The following is a 20,712-nucleotide window of genomic DNA, read 5'->3' as shown; positions in this document are numbered from 1 at the left end:
AGCTGGTTTTCCATAAGTATACACCACTTTCTGCCTCCTATCCCTCTTCTCCCTCTCTTCCCCCAACTGCATGGAGCTGGACTCCCCAACTCCCTGATGTCAGAAAACTGAGATATGCAGAGGCAAGCAGCAACTAGAGAATATGAGTGCTATCACCAAGATTATTTCTAGGCTTCTGCATCTAAGATGATCTGTTCAACTGAACTTCTCAGCCATTTCAGCCTTCAGTTGACACTTAGCATACATTACCATTTCAGTGGCCTTTTTGTCTCCTAAACTAGACTGTAAGCTACTTGAGGACAAAGATTTGAAGTCCCAGGATAGCATGGCATGGTACTATACAAGTGGAGAGCCATAAGCCTGAAAATGCCTTTGGTTGTTAATGATGATTAACAACTTCTAATACAGTTTGTATATTTTTTCTTTGGCTACATGAAGAATGCTGGATTCTTAAAACAAGAGATCCAGACTCTTCTGTTAAGCCCTCGGTAGATGTGGAAATGAGTACTAGCTGGAACCTATTAGAGCCCTGGAAATAGGACTGAGAGGATTCTCTTAAGAATCTACTTCTCCTCAAAATGAGATGGGGCTTAAAAAATAAGATCTATTTCCCTAAATGTCTAGCCCAGAGAACTGTGCATATGGCCAGGAAATAGGAAGCAACAACAAAAATGTTCTTGATAATTTTCTAATTATAGAGAATTAACTATAGGTACTCTGAAAACTGTTTAAGGGGAAGGAGACCTACATTGGTAAATGTGGCAGTTTGATACTATTTATGAATTCCAAAAATAGATATTGGATTATGTTTGTAAACTGGTCTATTCCTCTGGGTGTATTAGATTGTATTATATTCAGAAATTTCACTTTTACATGATTAAATTAAGATTAAGTACATCAGTAGGCCCTTGGTGATTGGGGACTCACAGAGAAAACAACACACAGCAGAATGTTTGAGTTCTGATGCTGGAGCCCCGGGGAAGTAAACACACAGAGAAGCAGATCAGTGAGGAAGGAGAGAAGGCTTCATTAGACATGGCAGAGGCCCCAGGAAGAGAGACAAGCCATTCACCTGATAGTTTATAGCTGCCCTTGTAAAGAGAGCAGAGTAGCTGAGCCTGGAGAGAAACAAGCCCTGGGGAGAGAGATAAGACTTATCCCAGCCTACAGTGGATACTGGAAGGGGCTGGAACCATGGAGCCTTAAGAGGAAGAGGAAGGCTGAACCCTTGCAGAGACTGGCAGCCATCTTGCTCCAACAGGTGGCAACAGACTTTGGTGAGGGAGGTAACTTATGCTTTATGGCCTGGTAACTGTAAGGTTCTACCACAAAAAAATACCCTTCATAAATGCTAAGAGATTTCTGGTATTTTGGATCACCACCCCTTTGGTTGACTAGTACAGTAAGTCAAGGTAGTTTCATATTTTGCTCTCTGAGCATTTAGAGACGCACACATAAGAAACTTAATAAAAGATATTGAGGGTCCCTAAGAAGGGACCAGTCTTCCCAAGGAAGAGGACCACAGCTCTGGAAGCCAAAGCAAACTGGGCTGAGCCATAGCCTGAGACCTGTGGGCATAATGCAGCAGTCCCCAGCATTGTGCACTACTCACTAATCAACTCAGGTCAGCCTCCTGCTTGCCACTGATGTGTCTCAGCCCTTGGTGAACATCTGGGTTGCTCATTTTACTACTGGACCTGCTGTGGCAGTGAAAGGACAGGAAAAAACTAGAAGAGATATCTCCTTACTGGAGGGAGCTGAGGACTAGGTCACCTCTCTGGTTATCATACACTGGGGAGGAGCCATGACACTATTTTTATATCTAGCTGACAGTAGCTCTTTTCTCCCAGATCACTAGAAGAAGAGTGGTGTGAAGGTGGGGGGATGTGGTATCACCATATTAAAGATGCTATCAAGGAGTTAACAATATCATTGTAGCCTCTAATCTCTGCAGATAACTGGAAAAAGGACTGAAACCATTTTGCTTCAAATGTATAGTCACTGTGTAAAAGGTAATTTAAAGCATGTGGGAATCTGTACACAGGCAAGTTACAGGGGTCCCAGGGACTTGGTTCTCTCATTAGGCACCAGGGCAAGGATGGCTGCATGGGAGAGAGGCAGTAGTATGGGCAGTGGAACAAGTCTTGGAGATCTAGGACACCTATTTAAGAGGGAGGTGGGATGTAAGAAAATGGTACAAAGACCTGAGAAAGCTGCTTCAGTGGATATGCATTCAGACAGAGCAACAAGTGGACACTAATTTTGGAGAATTGAAGTATGGGAAAAGCAACATTCAAGGAACTGAATAAGTCCTAAACAGTGTGAGAAACAGGCTTTTAAAGAAGAAACAATGATTCCTTCCCCAATCCTCTCCAGTTTTTGAAAGATACACACAGACAGACATGTCACACAATACAAGGGGTTTGTATTACACAGAGACTGTTGCTTAAAAAGGGACTTACACATAGGAACAAAATTTAAAACAAACAAACCACCACCATTTATCACAGTTTATCCAGCCAGTGGTTTTCTTTATCCCTTTGGTTATTACTTTATATATTTTTGCTTGGATTTTTTTCCCTTTTTCCTGACAGCTCATTGATCTTGGGTTTACATCATCATAGTTTGTGGGAAACAATATGGGCTACTTTTCTAGCTCGTTCCTGCTTAGATGCCTCTTGGATTTTGTCCATTTAATATTTTTGAGATATATATATACACACACACACACACACACTTATACGGTATTCTAAATCTCAGATTGTATATACTAAGTCTCGGGAGAAGAGGTCGCATAAATCCAAGGGAATAATTTTATTGTTTTAAATTAAGACAGGTGGAGTTTCAAATCAATCCACCTGGAATATGTTATCAAAACTTATGAAACTTAATATAGATTCCAGATTCTGGTTTCTTATCTATATTTTCAGAAACAGAAAGAAATAAGTTAGTTATTGAAAAAATATTATTTTCAATGTGATTCAGCCCCCTCTCTTGTCCATATCTCAATCAGAAATCATTTTTAAGCATATGCATGCATAACGCTGGTTATAAACAACATGCAGTTGGCAGGCTTGTTTTCTCTGTTATTTAGTAGTTCACAGTTAAGACTGTCAACTATAACAACCCTGAAAAGCATGGAAAGAAACAACATAAGAACTAAGGACATATTCTAATCCCATAGGACCATAACTGCCTGACGAAGCTAAAAAAGAGCTTTTATGAATCTGACTTTAAACATTCCATATTCTCTGGGGGAAATATCAACTCTATGGATTTATATTAGATTAAGAGAGCCCAGCAGCTGATTTCTGCTTTCCTGGCCATGGAGCTCCATTGCGCTTCAGCCATTCATGAGCCAAACAGCACATCAGGATCCACTGAAAAGACATGTAGAACTTATCACTGGGCTTTTGAATGAGCAGTTTTACTGAAGGCAAGAGTAAAGGAAAGGAAACTTCCAAGTTACCAATTTTATTTCCCACATTCAGGTAATATTTGGGCCAAAATTTTGTCAATCTTATAATAATATATCACTTTAAAAGGTATAAAAATAGTCAAGTACAGAACTTAAATTGACAAGAATTTATATTGACAATGAGAACATGGTAGCTTAAAGTTTCTCTTCTAGAAAGAAGGAAAAGAGGAAAGTTAATTTTGTGCTCCATTTTATGCACTGAACCATATTTAAAATAAGATTATATGCTTGTAAGTTAAAGATTATTTGTCTCTGGGAAAAGTAGGGAGAGGAAAGTCTTCAAGTTAAGTGTGAGAAGTGTTGAACTCTGAGGGGACTCATTTGTTGGTTCTCCAACTCCAAAGAGAGTATCAGAAAAGGAGTAGAAACTGAAGCAAATGGGACTTTATATTACGGCCTAGAAAATACATTCTGGTTGATGGCAATGGTTCTCAGAGGCTAAGTTAGGTGTGTAAATGGGGATCACTCTGTAGGGTTGGAATTGCAAGGACAGTATTTATGAGGCTGTTTATTTCCTCCCATGTAATAATACAGAGAAATAAGGAGTTTTCTCTAGAATGTGATTGAAGAGAGTGATGAAATCTCATTCCCTGGAAACACCACCTCTTCTGAAGAAGTTTTAAATATCAGAGCAAACACATTTATATTTTGCTATTTTTCTGACCCCAAAGAAAATATCAATTCCTTTTCCTTGGGTAAGCATTAGTGGTCAGCTTTGCAAATCTTGATGGACTAAGTCATGTAAAAGCCAGAACCTACTAGTTCTGAGATTGAGTTCTAGAGTTGAGATATGAAGAGACAAGTAACTGAGGAGCAATCAGTAATACATTACAGAAGCTTATTTCTAAGATGGCTGCCATCAATTTTTTTCCTTTCCTTCTTCCTTCTCTAGTCCCTTCAAATTTGGCTTGGGACTTCTTTACCCAAAAGGGACACCCTGCCTTATCCCTAGCCTCTAAGAAGATTGGCAGTGGCTGCTTCCTTTCTCTTGGGATGTTTGTTCTGGAAAAAAGCAGTCACTATGTAAGAACTCTAACTTTCCTGAGATCACCGTGCTGTGAGAAATCCCAAGCCATGTGAAGAAACTGCATGAACTCAGAGTTGCCCAGTCAACCCCGACCTGTTCCTCCATCCCAGCACAAGACAGACATGTGTATGAAGAATGAGATGATTCTAATTCCAGCTACCATCTGCTGCCAACCTAATGGGAGACATGGAGTAAGAACCACCCAGTTGAATCTAGTCAACTTACAGCATTGTGGGAGGTAATCATAAATTGTTGTTTTAAATCACTGAATTTTTAGGTTGGTTAGATAGTCACAAATGAACAGAATACACAATCTAAATCTCTAAAACATGGTTAGTTGTGGCCACCAGCCTGTCATCTCCACTGGCAAATATAATTCCAGAGACGAGATTATGTTCATCTATTCCACCATGTTATCAAGAGGAAGTAGCATGGTACCCAGAACATAGAAAGACCTTATTTAATGAACAGTTTGAACAAATATATCTGTGCTAACATGGCAAAGGAAGTACTCATGCTCAACTTATCTTAGATGAAATATATTTCTGACTTTGCCTAAGAAATATGTCATCACAAAGCCCCAGGGAACACAAAGGGAGAGCAAAAAGAGGACAGAGAACAAACATTTATACGTATTTGTTAAGTTAGATACCATAATTAAGTTAGACACCATTCTAGGTGGCTGATGTATATGAGCTGATTTAATTGTCATAATAACCTTATGGTGTTGGTATTATCTCTGTTTTTGAGATAAGGGAACTCAGCCTCTTTGGATGAAGTAGGTTTCCCAAGGTAGCTGGAGGAAGGATTCGGACCCAGATTTATGGAATTCTAAAGCCAGCCCTCTTTTCACTATCATCTCCCACGAGAACACAAGCAGAAACAACGAGAAAACAACGTGAAAGAGATGTAAAACCCATCCCCATGAATCTTACCCAGGACTATGTAGCTCCATTAATTGCTGTCAACATGTTGGAATCTATTTCACCACATGAAGCTCACACCAATTACGAATAATGCCACAGCCATGACTACACCCTGGGAACCACTGCCAGAGGAAGCTTAAGTTTAAGAAAGCAGATGATCACGCACATAGATTATGTTAGCAATTAGGCCTAATCATAGAATCATTAAACCGAAGGAAAAAATTAAGGGAGGAATAGTGCCCTTCTGGGAAGAAGAGCAATTTCAAATAGATTTTTTAAAGTGGATTTCTATATTACCTACTTGCATACAATACACTCCCCTAGAATATTATGATTACTCCACCCTTCATTTCTTTTTTCATCAAGGAACTGGGAGGGTACAATGAGCTCATTAGGCAGATGGTTTGCCATTTCAATGAATAATTTGATTGTCAACAAGTTGGTAGATGCTACAGGACAGAGGAAGTGGTAAATAACAAAGGTCCTGGTGCCTAGCTCTGAGGTGGGGTAAGGATGTGCTATCAAGGAGCAGAAATTCAAGCCTAAGCACATAGGCTTTGCTAACTTTATGAAAGTACACCAACTGAGCTTCCATATTTCCTATAGTGAGAAGACCACAAACCACTGTTTACCCCTGTTTAAAACAGCTGTACGTACTCAAGTGTATATTTTTAATTTTCAGAAGAAAAGTGGCATAAAGCAAAACTTGTATTTGAAAAACTGGTAGAAAAAGGTAGATACATTTCTTCTCTATTCAAATGATTAGCAAAAAGATTAAGGATTTAAATGATCCCATTCTCCAGCAAGCCTCAGCTTACAACCTTGAAAGTCTCAGTTTTTAAAAAAAATGTAAAAGCAAATTCTCCTCATTCTCCCATCTGCTAGAAAGCAGACTCTGAGTATTATGGTAATTAGCAATTATCAAGGATATTTAAAGTTGTTTACTCTAGAGAGTAAACTGTCATTTTTCCATCACTTACCACTGAGACAAGGCATTCAGACTCTTTGTGGGTCTCAAGGACCATGTGTTTGCAGTTCAGTTTAGCTGCCACTAGATAGTTAACATTGTTGATTTTGGTAACCATAACATGATCCCTAAGACCTACTATCTTTTTTTTTTTTTTTAAAGATTTATTTATGTATTTATTTCTCTCCCCTTCCCCCCCCCGTTGTCTGTTCTCTGTGTCTATTTGCTGCGTCGTCTTTGTCCGCTTCTGTTGTCAGTGGCATGGGAATCTGTGTTTCTTTTTGTTGAGTCATCTTGTTGTATCATCTTGTTGTGTCAGTTCTCCGTGTATGCGGCACCATTCCTGGGCAGGCTGCACTTTCTTTCACGCTGGGCAGTTTCCTTACGGGGCGCACTCCTTGTGCGTGGGACACCCCTGTGTGGCAGGGCACTCCTTGCGCTCATCAGCACTGCACATGCGCCAGCCTCAAACAGGTCAAGGAGGCCCAGGGTTTGGACCGTGAACCTCCCATATGGTAGACGGACGCTTTAACCCCTGGGCCAAGTCTACCACCAAGATCTACTATCTTGAATGGATTTTTGTAACTCTTTTCTATCATTAAGATGTAACTATAGGGAGGCATGTGGCTCAATTGATATGATACGATAACCGCATGTGGCTCAACTCAACATATGGTAGAGCATCTGTCCACTGTATGGAAGGTCCAGGGTTCGATCCCCAGGGCCTCCTGACCTGTGTGGTAAGCTGGCCCACAGGTAGTGCAGCTGCCGTGAGCAAGGAGAGCCATGCCACACAGGGGCGTCCCCACAGAGGGGTTCCTCATGCACAAGGTGTGTGCCCTGCAAAGGAGAGCCGCCTGGGTGAAAAAAGCACAGCCTGCCCGGGAGTGGCACCACACACACGGAGAGCTGATGCAGCAAGATGATCCAACAAAAAAGAGACACAGTTTCCCAGCGCTGCAAGATAATGCAAGAGGATGCAGAAGAACACACACTGAATGGACACAAAGAGCAGACAATGGGGGGGGGGGGGAAGGGGAGAGGAATAAATAAAATAAATCTTTAAAAAATAAAAATTAAAAACTTCATTAAAAAAGATGTAACTATAGGAATTGCAATTATACTTTAAAATATTTTGATGGAAAAATAATATAATCCTGTAAAAAAATTCCATGAACATCTAGTACCTTTTAACTTAGGCTAACCCTACTTAACTGATTTTTATTCTGTTACATACCCAGGATATAAAATTGTAATTATAATTCCTGAAAGGAAGCTTCAGGTCCTAGAGAAATCCAGCTGATAGTCATTGCTTTTGGCTCGCTTTTGGAGGAGAGGAACAAGATCAACATAACACTCTTAGTACTTACAACCTTTCTCTGTAATTAATAATTATTTACCATTTGAATTTGAAATGCTGCTATTCTCACCATTGGGAACATAAAACTTCTGTGATTGACTTTCTGTGAATCTCCCTTGGAATCATCAGATAAGATTTTGATAAAATGGCTGAGAATGCAGTGGCAGTAGTAGCAGCAGAGCCAGGCTCTGTGCTAAATGTTCCACATACATTATCTCATTTAGTCCTGAACTACTAAATGTTACTAAACCAAAATGAACTCAGAAGAAGTAACAGGCTTGTGTGATTTTAAAGAATGAAGAGGCCTTTCCAGAGTTGTACATTATCTGCAAAAGTACATATTCTATAAAATAACTCCCAGAAGGCAATGTAGGTGCTAAGTTCTTCCATCGCAAAGAAAATAACAATTGAGCAAGTCAAAGTCATGTGACAGCAACAGCTATCAATCACTGATTAAAACCTCCCTGAGAGTTGTAAAGTAGCCAAGGAGGAAGTGGTAGCTTGGCCAAAAATGACAAGAAGCAATTTATCATAGAAACTACTATTATGCAAGAATGTAGAGTTCAGTGCTGATTCCATAAAATACTTATTGCCAAAATCTGTTACAAAGTAAAATTGAAACCTTTGTTGCTGCTATTATTGGGGAAGGTGGGAGGGGTCCTTATCAGGATTCCAGCAAGGAGAGCCCCTTAGATGGGGAGAGAAAATATTTATTTCTAATTATCCACAAAGGGTCTTAGGACACAGAGAAAAGTGATTTCCTGGATTTTATGACAGTACAGTAACAATGTTGGGCTTGAGATTATACTGACCCTGAGTATGTTACTTAAATCCTCACACTTGTGTTCCTTATCTGGAATTAGGAATGACAAAATGCATCTAGATTAAATGAAGCACTATGGCTTCAACTGAATTTGAGAAGCTCCCACCAGCACATCAGAATGAAATTTGAACTTCCTTTCCTGTCACTGTTAAAATTACTTGCCCGACCTTCTATTGGATTGTTGGTTGTTTTCTTAACAATATCTAGGAGTTCTTATGTATTAGGTAGATTGGTATTCTGTCTGTGATATGGGTTGCAAATTTGGAGCTTTGACATATTTTTATTATGCTAAGGAAGTAGACATTATTTAATTTTTATTGAACTTTGTAAATGAAGAATGGATGTTGAATTTTGTCAAGGGCTTTTTAATATCTAAAGAGCTATCATATGATTTTCTCCTTAAAGCTATTAATAGTGGTGATTTATATTAACAGACTTCCTAATATACCATCTTCACATTCTGGGAATAAACTTCATTTGATCATGATATATGCTCTATTATATTTAGGATTTTAAAACTTTAAAGTGAAATTAGTTTGTAGTGGTTTTTATTTATTTGTTTTGTCTGTTTGTTTGTTTTTAAGGAGACACCGAGGATCAAACCCGGGACCTCATACATGGGAAGTAGGTGCTCAACTACTTGAGCTCCCTCTGCTCCCTGCAGTGTTTATTTTTTTTTTTTTGCAGAATCTTATTCAGGTCTAAAATCAGTACTTTATATATATAAAAATAATTGAGAAGTTTTTCTTCTTTTTGCATTTTTTTATTGGTGAAAAAGGAAAAAAGGAAAGGAGAGAAAGCTATTGAAGACCTACTGTGTGACTGGTCAGAAAGAAAAACTGAGGAAATGAAAAATATAAGAGGGAGGAGGTAGGCAGAGGATAGGGCGAGAGAAAGAGGGAAAGAGACACAGGAGGGAGGTAGACAAAGCAAGACAGACGGAGACAGACACAGAGAGTAATAAGCATGAAAGACTGATTGATTTCAGGTGAGGGGAATATGAGTTCTTTACATAAATTTCTGAAAAAACATGGATTTAAACTAACCCTTTCAGATAAGAGTCTACTTAATAAATCCTTGATAAATTAGGTTTCTCCACCTTCCCAGGTTTACTGCTCTGATATATCGGCGATCCAGAGATCACAAGAGATTATCTTAATCATGTCTGTTTGTTGATGTTTGGAACCACACGTGCTAGTACTTCCTTGAGTAGTAAAGAAATGAATGAGGACCCATTTTTGGTCAATGCAGAGCACATGGTCCCCCAGCCGTAGTTCTTCCTTCCACATAAAGAATGTAAGAATTATTTCCTTTCCCAGGTCACACATCATCCACATCATTGACCCTTCCTGATGTCTGTAATCTCAATGGTTGAATATGATGATTCAGATGGTTTTGTTTCTACATTTCTTAGGGGGGGGAGGGGTGAGCTGAAGAAATTACCCTGCTTTTATTCTACAGTTTAGAGGCTCAATTATGGGCCTTGTCAATCTGATATGACTTACATACTTGTAAAGAATGGATCATATGCCTAATATAGAAAGATACTTAGTATCCAAAAGGGCTGATCACAAGAAGTGCATTATCGACCAAAAATGCATCTCACCCAACTCTGGCATGATTTACCAATTCTGAAAGTATTTGAACAGGAAACCCATAGAGAAAAAAAACAGCCTCAAGGTACTTCATAAGATTTAGGCTGTTTGCTTATTAATTCAACAAGTAGTTATTAACAGCTTTCATGGGACTGAGCCTGTATTTGTTGGGAGGAGAAAGTGAATAGGACAGCGATACATGGTTCCAGCTGTCATGAAGTATTCAGCTATTTATATAATTCTCTTAGATGTCAATGTGGGATGTCAGAGTCATTTTTTTTCCCCAGTTTGGAAAACTTATCTTTCTTTCTTTCTTTCTTTTTTTTTTTTTTACTAGAAAGAATTTCTTGACATTAAGAACATCTTTGAGCCAGCTGGTCAAAGAATCTTAGAGGATAGTTTGATAAACTAGGACTAGTATGGTTAATTCAGACTTATTTTGAATTTGGTCCCATTCATGGATGCCAGATAAAATTAATAGAGAATGAGATAAAGCCAAGTGTGGGAGAAAGCTGGTATTAGAGCCAGTTTAAGTTCCAGCCCTCCCTGCCAAAGCTATAAATACAAATGACCAATTTAACAGCATGAAAAGACCACCTACAAGATCTATACCTGGGATCTAATCAGTCACTCTGCACCTTCTTTCAATTACAGGATCCCTGCCATGTTTATGGGGGCTTTTAATGTGAGCATCACAGTTTTGAAGGCCATATCATATGACCATGTTTGATGTGAGGGTGGGAAAACATGGGCTTAAGTAAGCCTGCACAGGTTACTCTGAGCTGAGCTGTAAATTGGACTCGACAAGAGCCTACTGTAGAAAAGAAAAACATGTCAGGAAAGAAAGCTTAGATACCATGGAGACTGGCAACTCTGAAAAGTGTTGCCATTAAAATTATCTTCAATTCTGCTGAAGAAATACAATTAGTTAAGAGAAGATATCACAGTTTTGTCAAATAACACCATTTAAGGGAATTTTGAGAAGGGAAGGACGAACAAAGACATAAGGCCAAATATATCACCGCCTTGAGTGTAGCAACAGGATATGATTTACAAAAGAAAAATTAAACCATCATGATTGTTAGAAGAACGGAATTGCAGCTCATGTAAAAAATAAGTCTGCCCATGAGTCAACTGAGTCACAGTGCATGTGACTTCTCAGATGTAAAAAAAAAAACCAAAAACAAGCACAATTACTTAAGACTTCATGATATGGGATAAAGGATCCTAACAGAAAACTAGCTTTCCTGCTAAATACCCTGAGTGAGACGTATAGTGGAAGTACAGGAATATTGTCTCTTAATTATGGTTATTATATTACAGCCCTATGGCTCAGATACTCTTACCTCAGGACCCTTCTTATTCCACACCATTTTTGGGCTAGCTCATTAATTCCTGTGACTTCAACTGCTACCTTTAAAGTCTTACACAGACTTTCCCATGAGTTCAACATATCTGCCTGTAGGTCTAATATGTACATCAAAGTCACCATGTCCAAAGTTTACCTCATTGTCTTCTCCCTCAAATCTGGTCTGTATCACCAGTATCCAGTCAGTTTTCCAAGTAAGAAAAATAGGAGTTATCCTTTTCTCCTGTTACCTTTATTTTGTTCTTCTAATAGGCTATCCATTTCTGTCATTCCCAATGGCTTTACGAATGCATCATTTCCTTTCTTATTTTTAATAATTTTATATTCATTGCTTTTTCTAGTTTGTAGCAGGGTAAGAACGGTTGCTCCAGGGCTAACTTAGAACAGCTTGCTGAGTCCACACCCTCGCTTCCTGACAGATGACCCACTTGTCCTCAAGTCAATTCCCTCTCTCTGAGGAGGCCAGATGTTTCTTAAGAACCTTGGGAGAGGAAGCTAACACATAACCTGAACTATCATTTGATTCCTTTCCCCAGGCACCAAAGAAGGTTTTCAAGGTTTTGAATCTATCCTTATATATCTTTTCTTTAATAAAAAGAATAAGATTCACAATATGAACATTTTAAGATGTTAGCTGGTTTGAAGAGAAAGGATTATAAGGCCATTAGAGCCTAAAACTCAGCATTTACAATAAAATAGGAGAGACATTAATGAATTTAAAATACTAAAAAGATTTGAAAGATGATGTAAAAGTCATAGGCAGATAGTACGCAGACATATACAGTGCAGAATTTTCTAGATACAGAATAAATTTTTAAAAAACTAATCTAATTACATATGAGTTTCATTTCCAATTTTTTTTTTTTTTTGAGGTATTGGGGCTGGGGATTGTACCCAAGACCTTGTATTTGGGAAGCCAGCACTCAACCACTGAGCTACATCAGTAACTGAGTTGTTTTTTTCATTTGTTTGCTTGTAGTTCTTTTTTTTGTTTTCTTTTGTTTTTTTAGGAGGCATTGAAAACCGAACCCAGGACCTCCCCTGTGGGAAATAGGTGCTCAACCTCTTGAGCCATCTCTGCTCCCAATCCAATTACTTTTACATATGTCCAAAGTAGAAATTATTAATTGGCAGTGGGCAAAGAGAAATATTTTATACTTTTATTCAGGCCATTTAGGTTAATTATAAAGCAGTGCGTTTACTTTGATAAGTCACATATAAATCCCATCCAATGAGAGCTACATAATACGTTAAGTGTTGGTATCACTGCTTGTTCCTACGATGGCAGTTTGCCTGACAGTATTACACTGATCACATGTGAAGCTCAGTAAAGGCCAAGGAGACCTCTGAGCTTTCCTGCTTCTACACTAACAACCCCTTATCACTGGGGAGGGAGCAATCATGCCCAAACCAAGGGACAGCTGACATGAAGTTCCTCTGACTCATGGACTGAGCATTTCTCTGCCAAATCCCAAGGTGGTTTGGCCATACTTAATGGATTCACCCTGATTAACAATCTTCTGTTGATGGTGTGGTATCATGTGGCCTTATTCAATAATAGAAACAGCATGTTGATATAGCTCCAACTGTTCCTAAATGTATTTCCTCTGGCTTTCTAGCAAAGATAAATGCTCACTCCAACCACCCTACAATTTTTTATTTCACATCTTAAGCTGAATTTGAGAAATTAGAATAAGAAATAACCTGAAGTTTTAAACTTCCATTTTCAGTAATAGTGATCAAGAAAACTTCCCCACTTGTGCCAAAATCACGGAGGAAAGAACAGACCCTGGAGTAAGATGTCTAAATAATGTACTGAGTCTCATGTATATCAGTTCATTGCCTAACCTGAGAAGGCTGATGTGTATCAAGTGCTTGGATATATAATGTTCACCTGGTCCCAATTTTCCTTCCTGAAAAGGCATGGAAAATACAGCACAAGTTTCCAAGTTGCTACATTCATAAAACCAGGAAGATAACCACCAACCACCTGTCCAGGCTGACCATACATCTGAAATGCATGATTGCAGGAGCCTTGCATTGCATCATTTGTCATTTAACATACTGAGGGTCTCTTTGAGCTCCATGAAGTATTGAGTTTCCTTGAGTCTTCCTTCAAAAAGTATACAATAAAACAGGAGTGGCAGAGAAGGATTTAAAAGGTGATATAAAAGTTACAAGACAACTCCATCCACATTGAGCATGCAACTACTATGGGACATAGACCGAGGGAATCAAGGGAGCTGCCTGTGGTTGGCTGGGATGGCAAGGAGCAGGACACCTCACAGAAAGATCCATGGAATGAAGGCTGTTGCAGAGTATTGCGCATGTGCAGCAGACAAAGCTTCCTACCTTTCTGGAAGAACTCCTCTAGTTTATCCTTGAAAGGCTGGAGATACTCCCTTGGAGATTCCTTGCACACCACCATCATCTGCTTCTCACTTGCTGTGAAGAGAAGTTCAGAAACAGACTGTCAAGAACACAGATTTGCTGAGCTCCTCCTATAGGTCAGGCACTGTGCTAAGCAGGAGGGCATCATCAATGTAGGATCCTTATCAAATACTGTTTATCCACATTCTAGGAGAAATAAAATGCAAAAATGTAACAAACAAACCCCTAGAAAAAACAGGCAAAATGGATTAGCTTATTCAATATTTTTCCTCAGGAACAGGGAAATGAATCATTTTTACCTTTCCTTTTAAAGATGCAGAAAAACCTCTGACTTGGGACAGGCAAAGTATTCTGCTTGTAGTCTCCCCATAATAAAGAGAAGCAAAGCCTCCTAAGGACTAGTCCTAGGGAATTAAGGGCCTTGACCCCCTTCAGATTCATACCCCAAAAGCATAAGTGAAATAATTTCTGCAGAAACACCCAGGATTCAAGTTGTCTTGCACAGACAAATTGGCAGCTCGTCAAGGTCTCACACACACACACACACACACACAGTCTACCAGCATGAGAACTAAAGCCAGGTTAGGAAGGACTATACCTGCTCCTCATTCTTCCCAATAGCCTACCTATCCCATTAGTATTCTACAAACAGATTTGAAATATTTTTATATGGGCTTTACTTGAGAAAGAATATCTAGAGTTTATAACAGAATTGCTTATTTGATAATCAAGTCACCTCAAATTGAATAGTTCTGATTTGGCTACAAGGAAACCACAATTATCCGTAATTCATCATTGCAAAGGACAACTAACCCAGGCAAGAGACATTTCCTCTAAGGTTTCTGTGCCAGTTGTCTGTGCCAGTTGACAAAATGCACTGGGGGAAGAGAAAGGCTTCATTTCTCCAGAGTTAAAGCTGAGTAACAGTCACTTTTGTTTGCGGACCATAGCCAGAAATTACTGACATGTCCTTGTCCAAGAAAATATATTAAAGCATTATATTTTCCCCATGAAGAAATCATGGACTTGGTTAAAAAAATAGAGAAACACAAACTCCAGATCTTGGAAGACTCTTAAGAAGCACACAGGTATGGCATTAGGAAGAAGAGAGTTTGAAAAGGAGAACTTTATTTGCTTTGGGAAATTCCTATCCAGTAATTTGGTCTTTTCAAAACTAGCATCCCAGAATGATTAGTACAAACAAAGCAACAAACAAATTAGTCCCAAAGAACAGAAAATTCAAAGGAGGCCCCTCAAGAGTCCCCCAAAATTAGTTACCTTTCTCTTGAAACATTGCCAACTAGATTGCTGAAATCCTAGACAACTTTTGGAGACGATAAAACTGGGCTGAAGATAAAAGCATACTTGAGGGAACACTTTGTTATTTTCTGAGTCAAGTTCAGAATAACCTATATACTCAGAGGTAACTACAGGGGTTTGTCTGGAGGCAGGGATGCTAAATCATAGGAGAAGAGTGCCTAAATTCAAGTTTTCCCATTTGGAACTGCTACTTTCTAAAGGTTTTAAAAACAGTGTATTCAGGAATATCTGTTATTAAGTATCCTGACAAGCATTTCAATGTTATCTAAGAAACCTTGTCCATTGGGATGTAAAGACGGTTATGGTTTTACTTTCTTTTTTTTTTTTTTTTTCTGAAGGAATATAAATTCCACTTTGGAAAAAATCAGAAAAAAGTTCCTCAAAAACAGCCAATGCATCATTTCAGGACATTCCTTTATTCAAATTCTTACTGTTTTTTAGTCAGCTTACTTGTCCTCTTTGCAACAATTATTTTATAATGTCCCTATTATTATCAGCCTTCCTTTCACATCTCTCCATGTAGATACCTGTGATCAAATGGGAAGTACCTCCTTCCTACCATTCAAAATAGTGGTGTTTTGGACTAGAGTAGCAGCAGAGGAGAGAGAAGAAGAGAGAAAGGGAGAAATAGATTGAGCCGATATATATTTTAGATATAGAATTACATGGTTTGCTGATGGAATAGATGTAGGGTTGAGTTAGAGGGGAAGATAAAGGATGAGCAATGGGTGCTGGAGGTATGATTTACTCAGATGGGGAGTAGTAGAAAAGATTATATTTTTTATGTTCTGGGTTTTGTTTTGTTTTTAAATTCAATTCAAAATTCCAGGCCTTTATATTACTGTATCTGTCAGCTTTATTTTCCACATACATTTAACCAACCGATCCTGGCCATTTTATGTTTCCTAATGATCTCAACCAATGTTCCCAGTTCCTTGTCTTCATTCATGTGCTTTCTCTGCTCGTTTTGTTCTCACTCCATATACACTTTCCACTATATCTGACAAGTCCTATTCATCCTGAGAAGTTTTTCTGAGATTCACCACTACCATAAAGCCTTTTCCAATCCAGAGTTTTTGCATCCTTCAAACTTTTCTAGTATCTTCCATGTTCTGACTTTAATTACATTTATTTGCCTGCTTATATTAATGTTTACTAACTGTAAATTCCTTAAGGGTGTAGAGTGAGTCTAGTAATCTCTGATTCCATTTCAACATCATTGATGTGGGTAACCAATAAATATGTGTTCAATTAGTAACAAATGACTGCTATAATAAAATGAAGAAAATGCTGGCTGACAAATTTTTAAAAAATTCTTTTAATTACAAAATTAACATCTGCCTATTATAACAAATTAAATAATTCAGAGGTATTTAAGAAAACAAAAAGTTATCCTTCCCTGCATAAAGTGTGTCTCTTAATTTGAAGAGAACGGTTATTTGGATATTAAATATTTACATCCATAAAATATTTTATGCTTTTCAACAAAGTTTATAGATTTATCATAAGGGATATCTTACATAACTTTTCTTAAATAATTTATAATTATGTCAAGTATTTTTTCCATTTGTATTTTTGTCCTATTTCTATTTTAGCAAAAAGAAGAGCTATTTATTTTATTTTGTTATCTCATATTTCTTGCCAGATTTTGGTATCAGCCATAATATTTCTATTTTCTGTTCCTGGTTGCAAGTTTCGCGTCTTTAGGTATGACACACTTAAACTCTGTTCTTCATAACAGATTTTCGTTCATTTTAATTGCTTTACTTTATTATTTACATATCCTTTGTATAAATTAGATATAGTTTATACTGGTAATAAATTCAATGTAAATTAAAAATTGAGTATTCCTCAAATACAATACATACGCACCAATAATTTCACTATATCATAATTTCCATGAGATTCTGTCTCTCTCATGAAGTTATTTGACCCACTAAGTGAAGAAGGCTGCCTAGTAGCAAAGAAAAGTGAGGCAATAATAATTAAAAGACATACACAGTAGTGCCTGAGAAAATCACGAAGGGGTAATTTATCTTAAGATAAAGCCAAATCAGGAGAATGAACATGTGGGCTGAGAAGTCATCATGGAGACCACACTAACTTGTCCCAAACTTCTTCAGAGTTACACACGTCTGGCCAAAGCATCAGATTTCCTCATCTTAACTAGATTCTAATGTGGGGAATGTAGAAATAAAATTAGTAGCACGGATACAGTGTGGACCCCTTGTCTCTTCTCTCTTTCCTTCCTTTCCAGCAGAGAGGTGCCAAGGGATAACACCCTCTTTACACTGCAAATATTGTGATTTGTTCCTAGTTGATTTGAAGGGCTCAGTATATTCAAAGATCCCTGGAAATATCCACTCTCTTATCCTGTAAAGTATAAACAATGAGGCAAGGATGATCATCCTGATAGTAAAGTTCTAGAAGCAGGTGATTGGTCAGAAACACTCTGGAATGTCTACTTCAAAGAATCTGTATTTCTGAATGAAATTTCATAGCCACATAAACTTTTCTGATGATATCCAGCTATGAGTATGAGAATACATGTAGCGATCTTTAAACAAAAGCCAGAATTTCTTCCAATACAAAATGAGTCCCTTAAATTCTTTAACTAACCTGCTAACCAATCCAAACATCAATAATTTCATTTATAGAGAACTATTTTTCATGAACATATATAAAAGAAGGTGAGACAAGTATACACCAGGGCAATAAGGATATAAATGAAGTCATGACAATAAATCCTCCCAGGTACTTCTCCCTAGCCAAAGCAAAGCCTAATAACAAAAGCAAACCTTCTATTTTTGCCTAAATAGAAAGGGTGGGCCACGGCAGCTCTCCATTTTTCCTGGCTGTGGTGACCAAGCCCGTGGGGTACCCATCAAACTCCTCAGATTTTGCAAGGTCATAGTATAGGATGGCGATGAGCTGGTGCCTGGGCTCAGGTTCTGACTGCTCCTTCTCAGGTAGTCGTGACCTTGGGTTGTGGCTTGGTTTTTTCCTCTGCAAAATGTGGAACCCTCATAGGTATGACAGGATAATTGAAGTAATGCATATAAAATGTTTTTCACAATGCTTGGAACTAACAAGTGTGTTCATAAACATCATTTGTTATTTTTATGATTTAGTAAGATTGGTCAGGAAACATGTCAGAGCCAGAATGGCAAGGGAGCCACAACTGGGGATTATTTGCTATAGACGATGTGCGTGCTATTTATGGAAATAGGCTACAGTGCAAGTCCCTGTTCAGAACACAGAGATAATGATTTCAGTCCCTATGAAGTTTCATCTCTATGAAGTTTTACCACCCTGTTGGGGGAACTCACTGAAGAATATAGGCTAACTCCTGGCAAAAGATGAACCAAAATGTGGAATAAGTCTCCCAGGTCTGTGAGCCTCACAGCTTTGAAATTAGAATCTGAAACCAGTACAAATGAGAAAAGCTCCCCTCCTGGGCTCAGTGGTCCTCTCTGCACCTCTGTGAACTGAGACTCCTATGTGGCTTGTTAGAATTAAACCTCTTCACACAGTCAAAGGAGAGAGGCCTCTCTGACTGTCTTGGCATCGTTGCACATTCTGGTGGTCAGGCAAGCTTAACTTATTCTGATTTATTAACTTGGTTGATCCTTTGATGGTTTCCAGGAGACAAATGGGAGACCTGAACACTAATTAACAATGACACCAGAGACTGGCAGTGCAGAAAGGAGAGAGGTCACGGAAAAATCCATGAATGTAGTTTATTGAACAACCAGTAGACTCATACACTATTGCTAGATTCCCAAGGTTGCCTGAGACATAGGCTGAAACACAGGTTTTCTTTCACTTTTTTCTCTCTATAAATTTTTGATGGAATTAAATATACATGAGTTCCTGAAATTAGCTACTAATAAGTTATCATTGAGAAATGCAGAGATCATATATTAAAAATGAGCACATAATGAAATATTAGAGTCTAAATAGGGGATATACTCATTTAAAGGTTAAGCACTTGTGAAACATTTTAGGGAGTATGAAAGATATGACCTTGACTGTCCTAAGATCACAGATATCAGACTGTTAAAGTCATAGAAGAATGGTTGTTTCTGAACACTGAGAAGAGAGGAATAAAGTTTATTGAGCTGCTTAAAAGGCATGGGTAGGTTAGAAGAATGTAGAAGCAAGGACCAGATCAAAATCTAATGCATATTTTATTGCTTTACCATATCAACCATATATGGGCAATTTCTGGAAAATATGGAGTCTCTTTCCCCTTGTATTTAAGAACCTATGGGGGAAGCGGATTTGGCCCAGTGGTTAGGGCCGTCCGTCTACCACATGGGAGGTCCAAGGTTCAAACCCCGGGCCTCCTTGACCTGTGTGGAGCTGGCCCACGCACAATGCTGATGCGCACAAGGAGTGCCATGTCATGCAGGGGTGTCCCCTGTGTAGGGGAGCCCCACGCGCAAGGAGCGAGCCCCGTAAGGAGAGCCACCCAGTGCGAAAGAAAGTGCAGCCTGCCCAGGAATGGCGCCGCGCACATGGAGAGCTGACACAACAAGATGATGGAACAAAAAGAAACACAGATTCTTGTGCCGCTGACAACAACAGAAACAGACAAAGAAGAACACACAGCAGATAGACACAGAGAACAGACAACTGGGGCGGGGGGTAGGAAGGGGAAGGGGAGAGAAATTAAAAAAAAAAGAGCCTATGGGCTTAGACAACTCAATGCACTTTCAGAAGAAAGGAGGAAAGATTTATCTAGGCTCTCTGCTTTTCTAATTTGGAATTCTCTCTTCTCTCCTCTATGCTTACCTAATTCCCAGCTCCTTCACCCATGGTTGCTGCCAGTTCTACCTCTTTCTCATGAACTCTCCATGAGCTCCATGCTCAAAAACCACCACTTAAGATAGTTGCAGAACATGTAGAACTATCTATTTGACTAAAGCAAATTTTTGAAGGGTATCAGTAGGTTTAAATGAATGACACAGATAGGAGTCAGATTAAAAAGGGCCTAGAATGCTAGGTTAAGGAGTTTTTCCTAAAGAAATCCATTCAATAAATTCTTCAATTCAACATTTATCTACTGAGTGCTTATTATGTACCAAGCATTGTACTAGACAAAGAGGATATATTAGTGAACAAAACAGACTAAAGTTCCTTCACGTAGCCTTCACGTAGCAGACATCAGAGTGATTGTGTTGCCATTCACTCCTTTTTTTGTTGTTGTTGTTACCTTTTTTTAAAAAAGATTTATTTATTTATTTATTTCTCTCCTCTTCCCCCCCACCCCGGTTGTCTGTTCTCTGTGTCTATTTGCTGCGTCTTCTTTGTCCGCTTGTTATTGTCAGCGGCATGGGAATCTCTGTTTCTTTTTGTTGTTGTTGTTGTGTCATCTTGTTGTGTCAGCTCTGTGTGTGTGTGGCACCATTCCTGGGCAGGCTGCACTTTCTTCTGCGCTGGGCGGCTCTCCT

At 38.6% G+C, this 20,712-nt stretch overlaps 1 protein-coding gene across 3 annotated transcripts in view; it reads right to left on the bottom strand.

The window, feature by feature from the left end:
• Positions 1–20,712, bottom strand: part of FMN1 (formin 1) — a 451,599-nt gene that overhangs the window by 95,221 nt on the left and 335,666 nt on the right. For all 3 annotated transcript variants that reach the window (XM_058293858.2, XM_058293860.2, XM_004455353.4), the window contains one exon: positions 13,898–13,990. In XM_058293858.2, the coding sequence (XP_058149841.1) occupies positions 13,898–13,990 (93 nt within the window). The remainder of the gene's footprint in view (positions 1–13,897; positions 13,991–20,712) is intronic.

The sequence above is a fragment of the Dasypus novemcinctus genome, chromosome 3, assembly GCF_030445035.2.
Source record: "Dasypus novemcinctus isolate mDasNov1 chromosome 3, mDasNov1.1.hap2, whole genome shotgun sequence".
Classification (NCBI taxonomy): domain Eukaryota; kingdom Metazoa; phylum Chordata; class Mammalia; order Cingulata; family Dasypodidae; genus Dasypus; species Dasypus novemcinctus.
Note: the sequence above shows the minus strand (reverse complement) of the source record. Positions and strands in the feature narration are given on the sequence as shown.